This window comes from Oryza glaberrima, chromosome 1, assembly GCF_000147395.1.
Source record: "Oryza glaberrima chromosome 1, OglaRS2, whole genome shotgun sequence".
Classification (NCBI taxonomy): Eukaryota; Viridiplantae; Streptophyta; class Magnoliopsida; order Poales; family Poaceae; genus Oryza; species Oryza glaberrima.
In genome coordinates this window covers 34,746,341-34,761,941 of record NC_068326.1, presented here as the reverse complement: position 1 = coordinate 34,761,941, position 15,601 = coordinate 34,746,341, and the positions used below count along the sequence as shown (strand labels likewise).

The 15,601-nt window shown below is 45.5% G+C and overlaps 2 protein-coding genes across 3 annotated transcripts; one reads left to right on the top strand and one right to left on the bottom strand.

Annotated features, from left to right (window-relative positions):
- The first annotated feature begins 3,035 nt into the window (after positions 1–3,035).
- On the top strand, positions 3,036–7,591 carry LOC127760716 (uncharacterized). 2 transcript variants are annotated; one of them, XR_008015123.1, is made up of 7 exons: positions 3,036–3,446; positions 3,539–3,670; positions 3,786–4,020; positions 4,124–4,346; positions 4,562–4,672; positions 5,040–6,637; positions 6,810–7,587. XR_008015123.1 is itself a non-coding variant. In XM_052285015.1 (6 exons), exons 1-6 carry the CDS (start codon positions 3,081–3,083, stop codon positions 5,047–5,049), a joined length of 1,077 nt encoding a protein of 358 aa, XP_052140975.1. In that variant the 5' UTR covers positions 3,036–3,080; the 3' UTR covers positions 5,050–7,591. The 2 variants fall into 2 exon arrangements, 1 of the variants encoding a protein (XP_052140975.1); XM_052285015.1 differs by having other exon boundaries at positions 5,040–7,591.
- Positions 7,592–10,124: 2,533 nt separating this feature from the next.
- On the bottom strand, positions 10,125–13,195 carry LOC127783899 (patellin-3-like). Its single transcript, XM_052311048.1, has 4 exons — positions 11,620–13,195; positions 11,056–11,180; positions 10,822–10,963; positions 10,125–10,719 (listed from the first exon to the last, which is right to left on the bottom strand). The coding sequence occupies exons 1-4, from the start codon at positions 12,931–12,933 to the stop codon at positions 10,459–10,461; spliced, it is 1,842 nt and encodes a 613-aa protein (XP_052167008.1). The 5' UTR covers positions 12,934–13,195; the 3' UTR covers positions 10,125–10,458.
- Positions 13,196–15,601: the final 2,406 nt, after the last annotated feature.

Genomic DNA, 15,601 nt, shown 5'->3' with positions numbered 1-15,601 from the left:
CTTACCCCTATAAACAAAGTAGAAAACATTCTTATTATTTTATCTTTGTATTAATTACACAGTACAACGTAAACACTCACAACGAACGTACCCTCACCCCTATGAACAAAGTAGAAAACATTCTTATTATTTTATCTTTGTATTGCTACGAAGTTATTTTTGGACGATGAAACTAGGTAAATTCATAGATAATTTCCAAATATTAGCCGTCTGCTTGGTTAGCTAAGACATTGGCATTGCTAATTATTTGACTTATTTGATTCTATAACGTATAGCTTTGGTAGTAACGAAACGAAGGGCTAATCTTTTTTTTTTTGCCAAAAGTTCTGGCAATAACCAATTCTTTCTATAGCTACTAAAAATGACAATTTTTTTAATACAAAAATGACAAAGTTAGAATAGCACTAAACTAAAACAAGGCAGTTCTTCCCTTTTACTAGGTTTCTGGGGTGACAGTGACACCGTGGAGTAGACCGGTAGTACTGTACAGAAGAACTTTGGCCCTGTTTCTAAGATCACGGCAGTCCAACGTGATGCACATGTAAAGCGTCCGGGTTTCGTTGCGATATTATGAGTTTTTTTAAGAACTCAATAAAAATATTATGAGTTAGTGTCCATTTTTTTTAAGTTGGATAAGCTTGCGTTTGATGTTCTAGTGCCTGCACATGTCACAGATTGGGACATCCCTGCGCTTTGCATTCTTGCACACCATGGATATGGTGGATGAATGATGAATCAGCTTACATTTTTGGGAAAAATTCAGTGGCGTATGAAGGCAATATTTGTATTCTTTGCCAAAAAAAAAACAGATACGAGATAGATTATCCTCCAATAATGCGCACCTTTTCTATACTCAGGAAAGCGGAATTCCAGTACCTCGTATCCAATTCCTTTGCACACAGCAGTTAGCTAGCAAACGTACCAACCTCTTCAGTGAAAACAGAAGTACCAGGAGGGATCCTTTCAAAAATACTCCCTCCCGCTTAAAATATAGTAATGATGAGACCTATCGACCATAAATATGGACATAAAGTATATCCAGATTCATAGTCCAATAGTGAGTCTCATTCTATATTTTAGAATGAAGGTGGTAGCAGTAGTACAGTACTGTACCAGCTGGGTTTACATCAAACAATGTTTATTATCAGGACTAATCTTTTTCGCTACTAAAATTAATGGAATTGTAACGTAAAATAAGCATTAATGGAATTTTGTACTCCTACTTACCACAGAAAACGGGCAAAAGAGACTTGCCGGCAAAGCATAAGCATCAAAAGAAGTCTAGCTTCTGGTCTTCATTGTCACAGGTCATAGATACACTGAACTTTCCCTGTTGTTGCTAGCCAGACAACCTAGTCCAGGTTCAGTGAATCTGTACCACAAATCAAGTCTAGGATATTTCAGCGTATTACTGGTTGGATTCAAGCCGGGAAGCGATAATAACAATGTATAAAAGAATAAAGTTATTTTCAAAAGAGAGTACATGAATACTTGTCGGTTTTGTCACGCCGTGATATGTCTCCCTCTGAATACTTTCACTAGTAGAGGTACATGGTTGCAAAGTTTTTACTCTTCCGTCCCATAAAAAACCCAATCCTAACAAACAAATCCGGACACATACTAGGGTTAGTCTTTTTTTTTTGGGACGGGGTAGGTTAGAGATGAGAATAAAGGTTTCGACCCATATACTTTATGGCGGTCCATATATTGCTAGAAAACTTTGGCAAGTTTTTTACCCCCGAAACTTTTAGATTTGTGATCATCGGATCATCCTGAAATTTATGCATGAAGGGAAAAATTGCTAGAAAGAAATTTTCACACACGTCACGCGCAAAAGATTCACACCTAATCGTCGCGGATCCGCTCGCTCGACCTCCTCTTGGCGAGGCTGGTGAGGGGGTTGGGAGGTCGGTAGCGGCGATGACATCGTTGACAGGAAGGGCCTTTGACCGCGATGACAACGGCTTCATCTTTGCCACTGAGCTTGCGCGCTCCATGGCTAACACCAACACCGACCTCCACGTGACATCTCCCACTCCGGCGGCGCGGCGCTCCCATTGGCCGCCCTTCTCTTTGCTGCTCACGGCTAGCCGCCGGATGCCATCGGGGAAGAAGCAAGAAAAAACAAAAAGAAAAAGAAAACTAGAAATATAGAGAGAAGAGGGAAGTAGTGATGATGACATGTGTGGCCACATGGCCCCACTTGTTTTTTTTGTTTTGTTTGTGTAACCGATATGTGGGCCCCACATATTTTATTATTTTTCCGCATTGAATTGCCATGCAAACACTATGTTAATGCCACGTGGCAACGAAAAACTAGTCAAATGATCTATGTATGCGCCACGTTAGCTAAAACCGGAGTCAATACTGATGAGGAAACTCGTTTGTACAGTTTTATAAGTTGGAAGATTCTTTGTATCCTATTTTCTAGACCGAGGAAAAAAAATCATATTGGACGATAAATTGAGGGACCTAGAGAGGGAACTTATTCATTTTATCTAAAAGCTTCATCTTTTCGGTTATGCTTATGCTTATGCTTATCATGTAAAATTTGATTTTTTTTAACCTTAAATTTGTAGTTGATTTTAGGGTTTTCTCATTGAAGTTTATTTTTCAGCCTTTGCTTTTAGATTGCTGAGAACACATATATAAAAGATTTATTCACATATTATTTTCTGTTTGTAAATACACTGTTGGACTTATTTACATAAATTCACTCAGGTCTTGATCCCTGCTGTGCCGTGATCTTCCTTGTACACACATGCACATCTCTCACTCAACTCAACTTACTCAGCCTTGTTTATACTACTTTCTCCGTCCCAAAATATAGCTACCTAGTACATAATATCCTAGGTAGCTATATTTTGGGACGGAGGAAGTAGGTATTTAGGAAGCAGTACTGGGCCAAATACATCATGGCCTTGAGAGCTTATTAGCAAATGGGCTTTTGGCCCATAACTTAGATGAACTTCAGTAAAAAGCCCAGCAATATTTGGATCTCTCTCTTTTTTTATTTTTTATTTCAGCCCCCTTTATCCACATCCCCATCTCCGCTTCCCACCAAACCGAGCGCCATCGCGATGCCACCTCCCGCCGTGAGCACGGCGCCGGTAGCTCCGGTCGTCGCGTCGTCGTCATCGGCCGCGGCGGCGGCGCCCCGTAGACCTCGCTCGCTCCGCCTCCGCGTGACCCCGTACGCCTCCGTATCCTCGTCGTCCTCCCCTTCCACCTTGGCCGTCTCCATCCCACCGCCGCCTCCAGCGAGGCATTCCCGCAAGCAGCTGGTGGGCAGGGACGGCGCCCCCGCGAAGCCCGCGAAACCTCGGGTGTTCTTCCTCGACGTCAACCCTCTCTGCTTCCGCGGATCCCAGCGCAGCCTCGGCGCCTTCGCGCGCTGGCTCGCGCTCTTCTTCGCGCACGTCAGCCTCCGCGACCCCGTCGTCGCCGTGAGCACGCACTCCCAGACCCCAACGAAGGAATCGTCCTTACATGCTCCTCTCAGCTAGTCACTTATGAAATTCTCTCTGCTTCGTGTTAGGTTTTGGACGGGGAGGGCGGGAACGAGTACCGGCGGCGGCTGCTACCGTCCTACAAGGCGCACCGACCTCGTGGCCCTGGTACAGGCGCCGATTCGCGCGTTATCGATGTTCTTCGCGAGTGCAATGTTCCGGTAGGTGAACCAGATCTTTTATATACAGATTACTAAAATCGAGAAATTGGCAACGTTTTCTTAGGTAGAGCTCTGAGTTTCTGGCGCTGAACAAATCTGCAAACGGCAAATTCAGGTCGTCAGAGTCGATGGGTATGAGGCAGATGATGTAGTGGCTACCTTAACAGAGCAAGTTTTACAGAAAGGTTTTAGAGTTGTCATTGGCTCACCAGATAAAGACTTCAAGCAGCTGATATCTGAAGATGTTCAGTTAGTTATGCCCATTCCTGAGATTGGCCGTTGGTCCTTTTATACGCTGAGGCATTATGTTGCACAGTACAAGTGTGACCCAACCGCAGATTTGAGCCTCAGTGAGTATATGTCTATATTTTATGTATTATCCTACAATGTAAAGTTAATTTTATCATTATTAGGAAATCTAGCTAACTGATGCATCGAAGCTATTCTGCACAGGGTGCTTCATAGGTGATGAAGCAGATGGTGTTCCAGGAATACAGCACCTTGTTCCTGGTTTTGGTCGGAAAACTGCAGTGAAACTTCTAAAGAAACATGGTTCATTGGAAAATTTGCTTAATACAGCTGCAGTTAGAACTGTTGGCAAGGACTATGCCCAGGATGCTCTAGTTAAGCATGCAGATTACCTGCGGAAAAATTATGAAGTTCTCAGCTTGAAGAGGTATGCTTTTTTCAGTAATCATGAATATTCAAATCTTATGTCTGGTTGTCCTACATTGTTATAAGTACTTAATGTCTTCATTCTTTGTTGCCATATAGATGGTTTAATGCCCTACTGAGCTGCAGAGCTTACCTACAGTTTCTTTTATCAAGTCTATCTTGAAGTGTAGGTAGCACTCCTAATAGCAAATGAACTTATGCTTTCTCCTGGCACAGGGATGTAAAAGTTCAGCTTGATGACAGATGGTTATCCACAAGGGACTCTTGCAACGACAGCAGTGTTTTGTCTGACTTCCTCCTTAAATTTAACGAAGGGCAGAATATCAGGTAAAACTCAAATTCTGTACCGACCATGTTTCTTCATCACAATCTCTATGTAAATTCAATAAAAACGAGGAGTTGGTAGTTGAAATATTAGTTAGAAGTAGCTAGTTCCTGTCACTCTGATTGTGCCGTTCACTTGTTTTGGTATTTTTTTAGTTTTTTTTTCAGAGAATTTTGTAACATATCCTTGCTGGTAAAAATATGAAAATGGAAATCTTTCTACACTGGCCATTAAATAGATGAATTTACTTGCCCAACTCAGAGTACCTGGATCACCTTGGCTATATGCAGAAACTTGTGAAGTCAATCTTTTTGGTGTGGTTGGTTCTAGGAGTAAACTGAAATTAGTATATTCTTCTTCTTTTTGCAGAGGAAATTAGTGTATTCTTGGATCCATCAAATAGCTCCTTGCTACGGGATTCCTGATAAGTTATTCTTCTTTTAGCGGCCTATTGTTGTAGTATCATTTCAGAAATGCAGTTCATTATAGATGCAGAGTAGAAATCGCATTGCCAGCATTACAGTCGTTTTCCCCCAAGTCACTCATGCCCTGGGCTAGATATAGCATACGTGAGATGTACTGCCTCTTCAGTTTGGTTAATGTTGTAGTCTAGTGCTAGGACTGTAATTTTGTATCAGTAGCCGTTCAAGGTTCTAGAAGAGCAAGGAGTAGTATCTAACCAAGTACCAACCCACATTTTGATACCAAGTGCGTGGTTATGTGCAAGCTATACTGAGTCATCAAACAGCTGCCTACTCAATTCTTCTCGTCTGTCACACTATCAACATAGCTTAAACCAAGAAGATTCAAGAAGTAGCAAAGTGTGCATTCTGAAGGGCAGTCATGATGATATATTGATATGAAGTGTCCTCCGATGCTTTTAGTGAGAATTGGATCTTCAGGGTTTTTTCTTTCTGGCATTCTGCAATGTTATTAAGGTGTAGCGGCAGTTTAGGGTACTACTCCCTCCGGTCACAAATAAATAACATTTTGAAATGCGTACAACCAATATGTTTAAACCTTGATTGTCAATTTCTGTTTAAATATTTCAATTCAGCATTCAAAAGTAATATGGTTAGACTCGTCTCAAAAATATTTTCAAAATATTATAACTTTGCTATACTTGTTGTAATATAAGTTCTATATTGTAAAACAAGTGCATTGATGATTGTGTCATTGTCTAAAATGTCACTTATGTATGACCGGAGTAATATGCTTGTTTTTTTAGATAATAAGGAGTAATATGTTTGGCTTGTGAAATCTGCTAACACCCATGGACAGAGAACCCTTTATTTTTCTTCAACAGGAACTGTCATCATTAAGCGACTCATGTCGCTTCTTCTTTTATTAATCAACCACATTATCTAAAAAAAGATCATTGGATATCCTAATTCTGCAACCTTAAACGTTGCAAGGATAATCAACGGATGAACACCGAACGTTGTAAAGGGTTTTCGAAAGAGCATCTCGTTGCCCCGAGACACATGGCCTGAATCTCGGTGACTTTGGTCGCGTATACTCATACAAGGCTCCAAAAAGGGTTAATAGCACAAATAGTGGGCATCGGTTTTGCAACCGTTGCCATGAAATGGAATCCGAGGTTCAGCCTTCAAGTCATGCCCATCTTCAGTAGAGTACTCCAGTACTACTACTTGTGTATACAGAATTCAGCGCTTTCAGGTTTCAACTGTTTCCTCACTTTCTCGGGCAATCGTGAGTCAGTTTTTTTCAGCCTGTTTCAGAATGTTGTTTTACTGTCTAACTTAACCCAGCTCTTGAGTCGATGAGTGGTACTTCTGTTGCTCTGGCACAAAATATAGTACTGTCAAATCTGCAGGTACATAATTAACGACAGGAGATTTAGGATTTACAATCGGTCATGATGATCAATCTGCAGTGAGGATGCAAGAGTTGAACTGGAGAGCGAGCGAGCACCGAACAGAACTTTTGCAGTTCCCGAAAACATGGTATGCTTTAGGTTTTCGCCTTTCCCTGCTTTCTTTCTTCACTCACTACTAGTACAACTTTGGAGCTGGAGTACAAAACGATTCACTTTCATTTCCTAGCTGTTATATTCTCGCCTTTATACCTCGCCAAATGGAGTGCTAATCCTAATTGCGGTTGCCTAATTGGGAGCAGGAGTAGCACTGAAAACATCTCCTTTAGCACCTATGCATAATGCGAAACACGCTACTTGTTGGCGGTCTGGCTGGCAGATTTGGGTACCCAAATGTATCTGGTTGTACCTGGTCTACTGATAGTTGAAATGAAGTGGCTCACTTATCCTCATCATGTGCTGTGTTTTTAGCTCGTGTTTGATGGCAGCCGAAATAACTCGACTCTCTCCTTTGTCATGCCAGATTGCCAATTGCTGGCTTCTGCTCACCTTACATCTGTTAGCAATTAACAGTACGGGTTTGTGGTGCAATGCAAGCACGCAGCCGACCGGCTGGCAAACAGTCTGTGTGACTTTCATGTCATATCTTGGGGAAAAAAAGGTACTAGAGCACATTAATCTCTAGACGACATAGCACTGGATCTGCTCATATGCTCTCTGGACATTGCACAAGTCAGGCATTGTGTTGAACTGACGAAGCACCGATGCTGCTGCTGCTGCTGCTGCAGCACGAAGCATAAACCAGACACGCCTAATCCTGCACAAATCATAAACCAAACAGCTTTGTAGCCACACGATATGAGGTCACCAACCAACACAGGTTTATTATAGCCTGAATTTACCTGCATCGCCAAGTTACGGAGGAATCCCATCCACGATTACACTGCTCAGGCCACCGACCGCGCTGTGGATCGCGTACGCGTGCGGGCAGCGTGGCAGAGTAGGAGTACGAGTCTTTTGATTGCCGATACGCCGCGCGTGATTCACGGCCGCAATCCTGCAAGCATTGGCTGGACGGACCAGCACCAGCGAGTGGAGCCGCGGCATCCGTCGTGTAGCTGAACTGGAGAAACGACAGGGACACCTCGTCACGAAACCCCCCGCAGCACACACCAACACGTTCGAGCTGCAAGCGAAGCCCAGCCCAGCCCAAGGCGAGATGCGTGCGCGACCCCGTCGCCTCACGCGCCCGGCGCCCGGTTAGGAGGACCGCGAGTCCGCGGCCACATGATACCCTCTGCGGCGCGCGCGGGAGGACGAGACGAGCAGCGGAGAACGACCAAAAAAAACGCAGGAGGGAGGAAGGAATCGGAGCCGTTTTAATCGCGCGCCGTCCTCACGCGTGCTCGCGTGTCAGATCCGCCTTGCCGCTCTGTCCGTCCGTCTCCCCGGTTGCGCGTGCGGCGTGCGGCGTGCGGCGTGACCGGTCCGCGCGGACGCCAGTTGGGAGCGAGCAGCACGCACGCACGCATGCACGAGCTGTGTCCGTGTACGGGCAAACGCATCAACCCGCTACTCAAATGCACTGTCACTGAGAACGTAGTACTACAAAATACCTCAAAAGTTATTACTATTAGCGTCTCACCGACCATGTCCTCGTCGGGGACGGGAGGGGGAGTCCGGTGTACGTACGGCAGTCTGGACGGCCGTGGCCGTGGACCGGCGCCTAATCGGTGGCCCCCAAATTGTCGCTGGCTTAGCTATAGCTGGTCCCTGCACCGCGGCGAGCCTAATCCGGACTGGTCACTGGTCCAAGTATCGTTCCAACTGCCCCCATGGATGCGCACTTCCCACCGCCTTGTTGCAACTCTGTCGCGTTCCAATTTATTAGCCCACGACGCGAGAGCGATCTCCGCCGCCGCCGCCGCCGCCGCCGGCGGGGACCCAGACATGCGCGCGCGCGAGGACGGAATTACTGAGGCTTCCACCGTGCTCATCTCAACTCCTATCAGTAGTACTCACTCCGTTTCATTTTCAAAATGTAAAGTGGGCCACTTTACATTTTGAAACAGAGGAAGTACTCCTCAAGCGAGGTGAGGTTGAGGCCAGCCGTCAGCCGGTTGACACGGAGGAAGAAATAAACTCATGGTGCTGTCTGTCTGGCATATGGGCGAGTCCCTACTTACACAAGGTTTTCAATATCCCGATTATTATAATAGTATATTATGATACTACGATTCTACCAAGTGGAAACGATATCGATCCCACATAGTATCTCGATCCTACTATTCATTACTACACGATCCTACGAAATCTTAGGTGGTATCCCGATTGTACGATTCCTATGATACTACAAAATATTATTTAAAATAAGATGGTTTAAAAATAATGTAAATAAATATGCTCAAGTTTATATAGAAATCAGTTAAATATATCAAAACCAACGTGCTTTCTCTTGATAAATGTCTATATTTGCATGACATATATTATTACTATATTTTTTATATAGAATGGCTATGTGTAATTAATTTAAGTATTAATTAAACTTAAAAAAAGAAAATCTCATAATATTCCGATACGATTCTACGATATGATACTACTTTAAGCAAAACGATGCTATCTAGTATCTTGATACTGGCAACCTTGCTTACAACCGGAGACACGTCCTGTGGCCGCTGAATAAATGGGCACGCAAACGTCAAACATGACAAATGGTGCATGTCGATGCCATTGCCTTGCCACCACTAATCATCAATCATCAGGTCGTCTTCTTCTTCTTCCTCTCGCCATTAAAAACACAGCCATATGCAGCCATGCAGGTATGGGACCTTTGCCTCTAGCCAGTCTCATTGGTTCAAGCAAAGACAAGAGGGCAACACACAGGGTGTCAACACTTGAGACTCAAAACCAATCCTGTCGAAATGGCTGGCCGGAATGCCCGGGCGCACACACACAAAGCTGAAAGCTCTCTTCTGCTCGTCCTCCAAGGGAATTTTTTTCAAAGCTCCCTTGCACTGCACATGGCCAAACTGGATATGAGGCCTTTTGGCCCTATGTTTTTTTTATTCTTTCCTTTGCTGTCGTGGTCAAAGGAGGAGAGGAGAGAGTTTCTTGCACTGCTGCATTGTTCTTTTGCCTTGTTTATCTGCAACAGCTGTTTCTCCTGTGGCTGATTGGCGCTGGCGGATTGTTTTGAGGGACACGATGACAGCCTTGGAACAAGGCTCTGGATGTTGCTCCACCCACGCTTAGTTTATGGCCATCATTAGCAGCACAAACACCTGGAAGATGCCTAATCGCTTTCCTGCTTGGCCTGCACATCTCGTCCTCATGCTGTTTGTTCGTTTAAGGCAAGTCAGGCAGTAAGTAATTTACAAAAGGGAGAAGTCAAAAAACATGTTTTCTTTTCAGTCAACAGGAGATACAGAAAAGAAATGGATGGAGGGTAGTTCTCATTTTGCAAGTGAAACCATGATCATTTTGCAATTGATCCTTACTTGCAGAAAATGGGCAAGCAAAAGGTTAGAGAATGGAAATCAAGATTATATAATTCCCTCAGATTCTGAGAGACAAGGAAATTAAGAGGAGAAATATAAAGGGTAACATGGATTGGTGAATGATGACAAGTACTTCTAAATTTAACATGTCCATGAGAATCCAGAGATGCAATGTACAGACAGATATACAAAGCAGCAGATATTCTTCAGTCCTTCCACAATTTTTGTCCTCTGCCCTCAACAAACCATCACGATGTCATTATATCATATCAACCCTCTCCTTCCAACTATCACAAAAACAAGCTCACTTTGGTTTTTAATTAAACAAATACAAAATGTGAACCAAAACAGCAAAACCAATAAATTAAAGAACCAAAACCAAAAGGTTTCTCTTCCATCAGGGAATGAGTTCAGCTGCCATTGTGGTGAATCTGGTGATCAGGCAGCTGCAACCTCAAACGGACTCACTGGTGCTCTTGACCTTGGATCTGTAGAGGAGCTTCTTCTTCTTTGATGCAGGGTTGTTGATCGTTAGCACAATCTTTCCTGGCTCGCCAACCTTGAAGCTGCCTTTCATGATTGGTTCCTCATTTGCAGGCACCTTCCTCGTTTTCTGCACGATGACTGTGTATCCACCCTCGGCATCAGGAGTGAACTCTGCTCCGTAGCTCACCTCCCATCCAAGCACCCGGAGCTCCCATCCAATCGTGGAATTCTACAAAGGTTGCAAATTTCATATATAGGGAAATAATCAGTATCAGCGATCAGTGCATCTAAAGATTGTTCTAGGTAATTTGGCACGTACACAAGGACCAACCTCGGTGACAGGAATCTCAACGGTTTCTTTCGATGAAGGTTTGATAGTGAGCTCGGTAACGGCGTCTGAGGTGGTGAACTCAGGATCATCCTCCTTGAAGAGACCTCCGAATTGGACAGGGACTTGCTCTGGTGCGATATATCTGCGTTTAGATGAGCAATACATGAGCAAATTAAACTTGGAAGATCTAAAATACCAAAAGCATTGATTCTCAATGGTTTCTGTGTGCAAAACCTGAAGAGGGTCTCAGCTGATTTGGCTGGGCTGGCAAAAATGAACTTGCTCTTGGTACGCTGCGTGAGGAACGGGCTCATCATTTTGTTGGCAGCGAGATACCACCATGGCACATTGATGAACACCTGCACACCATGACCCAACCAAAAACATTTGATCACATTTCATTAACTGAAACTATTGGAATGAACTACAAATTGGTATATTAACAGCCTTACAGAACTCCCTCATCTGATCGTACCAGAAAAAGATAGAACAAAAGGAAAAGATCCCAGCTCGCGCTATGATTAACAACAAAGCACACGCCAAAAGACAACAGTCAACTCAGGCCAGTACTAAAATTGGTGCAAAAGAGCTAGCAGTGACACCCTAAAAGTTCCAACCTTTATCACATTGCCTAAAGAACAAAGTTTTAGCCCAATCATTCACTTGCAACGTTAAACTACAAATGCATTAATTAAGAATTGAATCCTACAAACACAAATAGCTACTCTAAAATTGCTTCAGTTGCAAAGAAATAGCTACGCAAATAGCACTAATCAATGGCAGTGAAATCATTAGTACCTTCTTGGCGATGAACTCGGGGTAGTTGTCCTGGAGCAGAGCAACGGCCTGGCGGGTGACGGCGCGGTGCTTGCCGAGCATAGGTGGCGAGTTCTTGAGGTCTGTGACCTGAACCATGGAGCAGATGCCACTGGGCGAGAAGTCGAGCTGCGACAGGATGCCGCGCTCCAGCAGCTGGATGCGCCACTTGAGGAAGCGCTCCCGCTTCTCCTCGTCGCCGAATGCCTTCTCGTACAGGTCCTTGTCCTGGAATTCGCCGTAGACGTTGTAGCACACGGGGTGGCCCTCGCGGTCGGCGCCGCGGTAGAACACCACGCTGTCGAGCTCCGGCAGGGCGAGGTCGGCGTCGAGGAGGGACTCGATGCCGAAGCGCTTGCGCCACAGCACGGCCGACCTGAGCATCGCCATGGCCTCCTTCACCTTGAACTCGCGCGCGCGCAGGAACTTGAGGAGCACCGTGTCGGTGCGCTCGTCGTCGCCTACCAGGGGCACGCCCCAGATCAACACGGGCTCAGGCGCCGCCGCCGCCTGCACCTCCGGTTCCGGCGCCGCGGCTTCCTCCGTGGCGGCGGCAGCAGGCGCAGCAGCAGCGGGCACGACGGTTTCCTCGATCGCTTCCACCGTCTTGGTGGCCGCCTCTTCCTCGGTGACCACGACGGTCTTCTCCTCCGGCTCCGGGTCGGCCGGCTTGGCTTCCTCAGCCGGCGCCGCCTCAGCTTTGGACTCCTCCTTGGCCGGCTCGTCGGCCGCCGCCTCGGCCTTCGGCTCCTCGGTCTTGGCCTCTTCGGACGACGCCTCCGCCTTCGGCTCCTCGGTTCCTGCCTCCGGCGGCGCCGCCGCCGCCGCCGCCACCTCGGCCTTGGGCTCCTCCTCCTTGGCCGGATCCTCAGCCTTGGGTTCCTCCTCGGCCTTGCTCTCCTCCGCCTTGGTCTCCTCAACGGCGGCTTCAACCTTCGCCTTGGGAGGCGGCGGAGGGGGAGGCAGATTGAACTCACAGGCGGCGAGGGCGGCGGCGATCAGCTGCTTGAACTCATCGAGCGCCTTCTTCTCCGGGTCAGGCAAGTCCGCCACCAGGTTGCTCTCCTCCTTGAACGATCCGGTCCCCTCTATCGCCCCGGCCTCATCACCTCCCGCCGCCGCCGCCGCCGCCGCCTCATCCTTCTTCTCCTCCTTCGCCTCGGCCTCCACCGCCGGCGTCTCCTCCTCCACCTTCTTCTCCTTCTCCGCCTCCACGGGCGCCTTCTCAGCCACCGCCACCTCGGTCGTCGCCGCCACCGCGGCGGGCGCGGCCTCTGGCTGTGGCTCCTCCGCCATCTCCCCTCCAAAGAACGCGCTCGCGAAAGGAGGAGAGCACGAGATCGAGAGAGAGTGAGGTGGGGGATTAGGGTTTGGAGGATTGGGGAGGAGGCGGCGAGGGAGGGAGGAGAGATATAGGGGGAGGAGGAGAGCAAGGCTGTCAGTGTGACTGCGAGGCCAGCTTTGGGTTCGCTTGCTTTGCTGCCTGCGTTTCTCGCGTTGCGGACTTGCGGTTGCTAGCTGGAATGGAAGGAAGGGGAAGAGAGAAGCGAACGAGGCGGGCGGCGGGGGCGGGGGAGAAGCCGAACGAATAGGTGGGCTGGCGCGGCTGGGTGGGGCCCACGTCATGTAACGGATTAGTTTCCGTTTAATGACGTGTTATTTGCTGGGTTTTTTTTAAGAATTTCTGTTTGTACTTTTTTTTGTTTCTTTGGGTAAAAATGAAATGGACGGCGGAAATCGGAAGGGGGCTGCCGATTTATAGCACTTTAGCAGAATCCAATGCTGATAGAAACTACAAAATACAAAAACTGAAATGTAGTTTTGAATGCATACGATCAGATTTATATTGGAATAAGGAGGATTTAGTGCATGTTCTTTTTTTCAACTCCGTAGTATAATTTTCTCGTTTTCTGTTAACACGTTTTTAAACTATAAAACGATATATTTTAAAAAAATCTATATAACTTTTTGAATAATCAAATAAATTTTTAAGTTTGTTATAATTAATATTTAATCAATTATATGTTGATGAGCTTTTCGTTTTACGTATCATACTGAAGGAACAAACGCAGCCTTACATGCTGCAGGTCCCTGATAGCTGAATTTCTCAGGAGAGAGATCTGATTTATTTTCAGCTGAAGAAGCAATAGGAATTCAGAGCTAGCATAACTTGGCATGGTTGAATATATTGCAAATCTGACTGTCTGTTCAGTTTTAAAGTTCAGTTCAAATGACGGCCATGGAGTTATGCTCAGCATGCTTTGTACCTAACGGATCGAAAGCTCTGTGATCTGATCTCGATTAAGAAAGCAAACATGAACTAATCAACGTATTCTTGTCAACACCATTTTGGAAGCACTCCAGTAGAGTTGCCAGGCATCCATTGGTGTTCACCAGAAATGCAGGGCCACATCGATCGATCAGAAACTCTCCGTCATCTCATGTCGATCCATCGCACAGGACAAGCAGATGAGTTCTAGAAAGAACGGTTTTTTTTTCTTATAATTAGCGTTTTCTAAACCATCTTGGATTCTTCCTAAGATCTTAACTTTGGAAACAGGTGTCTAGGTGCCATGATATTTTAACCCAAGACAGTGTGCCATAGTCTCTGCAGCTGCAGACTTTAGCGCCACTGGTGTTAGTGACTCGGCCAAAGAGAAGGAAACGAAGACGAGACCCAAGAAATATTGTATTAGCAAGTCGCAATCAGGTTTATCCAATCTTACCCGACTCTACCGCTCGAAATTTCCGTCCTCCCTCCATCACATGCAGCGTCATCGTTGCTCCAAGGCTGAAAAAAAAACCGAATCAATGAAAAGTAGTTTAGGGGTAAACTTTTTATATGTATTCATACGATTTAAAAGTTAACGTTGAAAATGAACTTAATATTTGTTGAATTATATAGAACGCATGCATATGCATACTCCAATGTAATATTCATAGTGAACGGATAACGTGGCTCAATCAGGATTGGAGAAACATTAGTGTTTTCACTACTTTAGATATTTCACTGTAATATTTCAACACGTTCGGATGGAGACCAACTAACCAAGTTGCTAATGAAACCTGTTCGTCCAATGTACTGATCTAGTGACCTCTGAGTCTCTGACATTGGATGTCTAATGTACGCCATCACTCTAGGCAGCCACCCATACAGCCATACTCCCCAGGAGTGCGAAATAGAATAGGCATGTAATAACTGTATTGAGTTTCATCTAGACTTCACAAATTTGGTTCGACTCTCTATCTACTACTGTCACTAGTTCAAATATCATCTTTAAAAAGAATCCAAATACCCAATCGACAAATCTGTTTCTATTCGATCACATGGATACTTTCATGGAGGAGATTCACTTCACTGCCCGTTGGGCAACCGACCAGGCGTCTTATTGCAGTCCGATTGGCTGCTATCTCTGCAACTGACGAAATAGAACTGTATTTTTAGAGGCAGAAAACCCATCTTTGTACATGTAAGACTGGCTCACTGACATGTCAAATGCATGACCGAAACTTGCACGGATCCTATGTACCTTTATTTTTTTCTCACCTGGTAAAGAAACAGAGAAGGTATCTCTTCGCCATGAGAATCCTATGCAAAGCCGCTGCTGATCTAGACGTTGGAGGATGATCCGTATTTCCCTAAGTTCCACGTGGTCATTTTCTATGAAATCGACGGATCAAGGCTACCGGATCCTATTGTCGTTTTAACCATCTCGACCATGTTTTCTTCGTCACAACCGATGCGAATTCCTCTACCAAATCAACGGCACAAACATGGGCAATTTTGAAGCACGCATTCAGACATTCAGACATTGAAACCTCAAATAAAAGGGGAATAATGTTGGTAGAACTAGAACATTTGACAACGCCTAAACTAAACGGAATCTCTGTGACAACCCATCGAACCGAAAATCTAACTGCAATCTCGCGTGTCAGTGTCATATCATGTACTGTTCTTTATGCA

What these genes read in the sequence shown, in the direction of transcription:
- LOC127760716 (XM_052285015.1), top strand. Translation starts at nt 3,081, where the DNA reads ATGCCACCTCCCGCCGTGAGCACGGCGCCGGTAGCTCCGGTCGTCGCG. An exon ending in TTCGCGAGTGCAATGTTCCG is followed by an intron (nt 3,671 to 3,785) that starts GTAGGTGAACCA and finishes CGGCAAATTCAG; the next exon opens with GTCGTCAGAGTCGATGGGTA. An exon ending in AACCGCAGATTTGAGCCTCA is followed by an intron (nt 4,021 to 4,123) that starts GTGAGTATATGT and finishes TATTCTGCACAG; the next exon opens with GGTGCTTCATAGGTGATGAA.
- LOC127783899 (XM_052311048.1), bottom strand. Translation starts at nt 12,933, where the DNA reads ATGGCGGAGGAGCCACAGCCAGAGGCCGCGCCCGCCGCGGTGGCGGCG. An exon ending in TCAGCTGAGACCCTCTTCAG is followed by an intron (nt 10,964 to 11,055) that starts GTTTTGCACACA and finishes ATCTAAACGCAG; the next exon opens with ATATATCGCACCAGAGCAAG. An exon ending in TTGAGATTCCTGTCACCGAG is followed by an intron (nt 10,720 to 10,821) that starts GTTGGTCCTTGT and finishes CAACCTTTGTAG; the next exon opens with AATTCCACGATTGGATGGGA.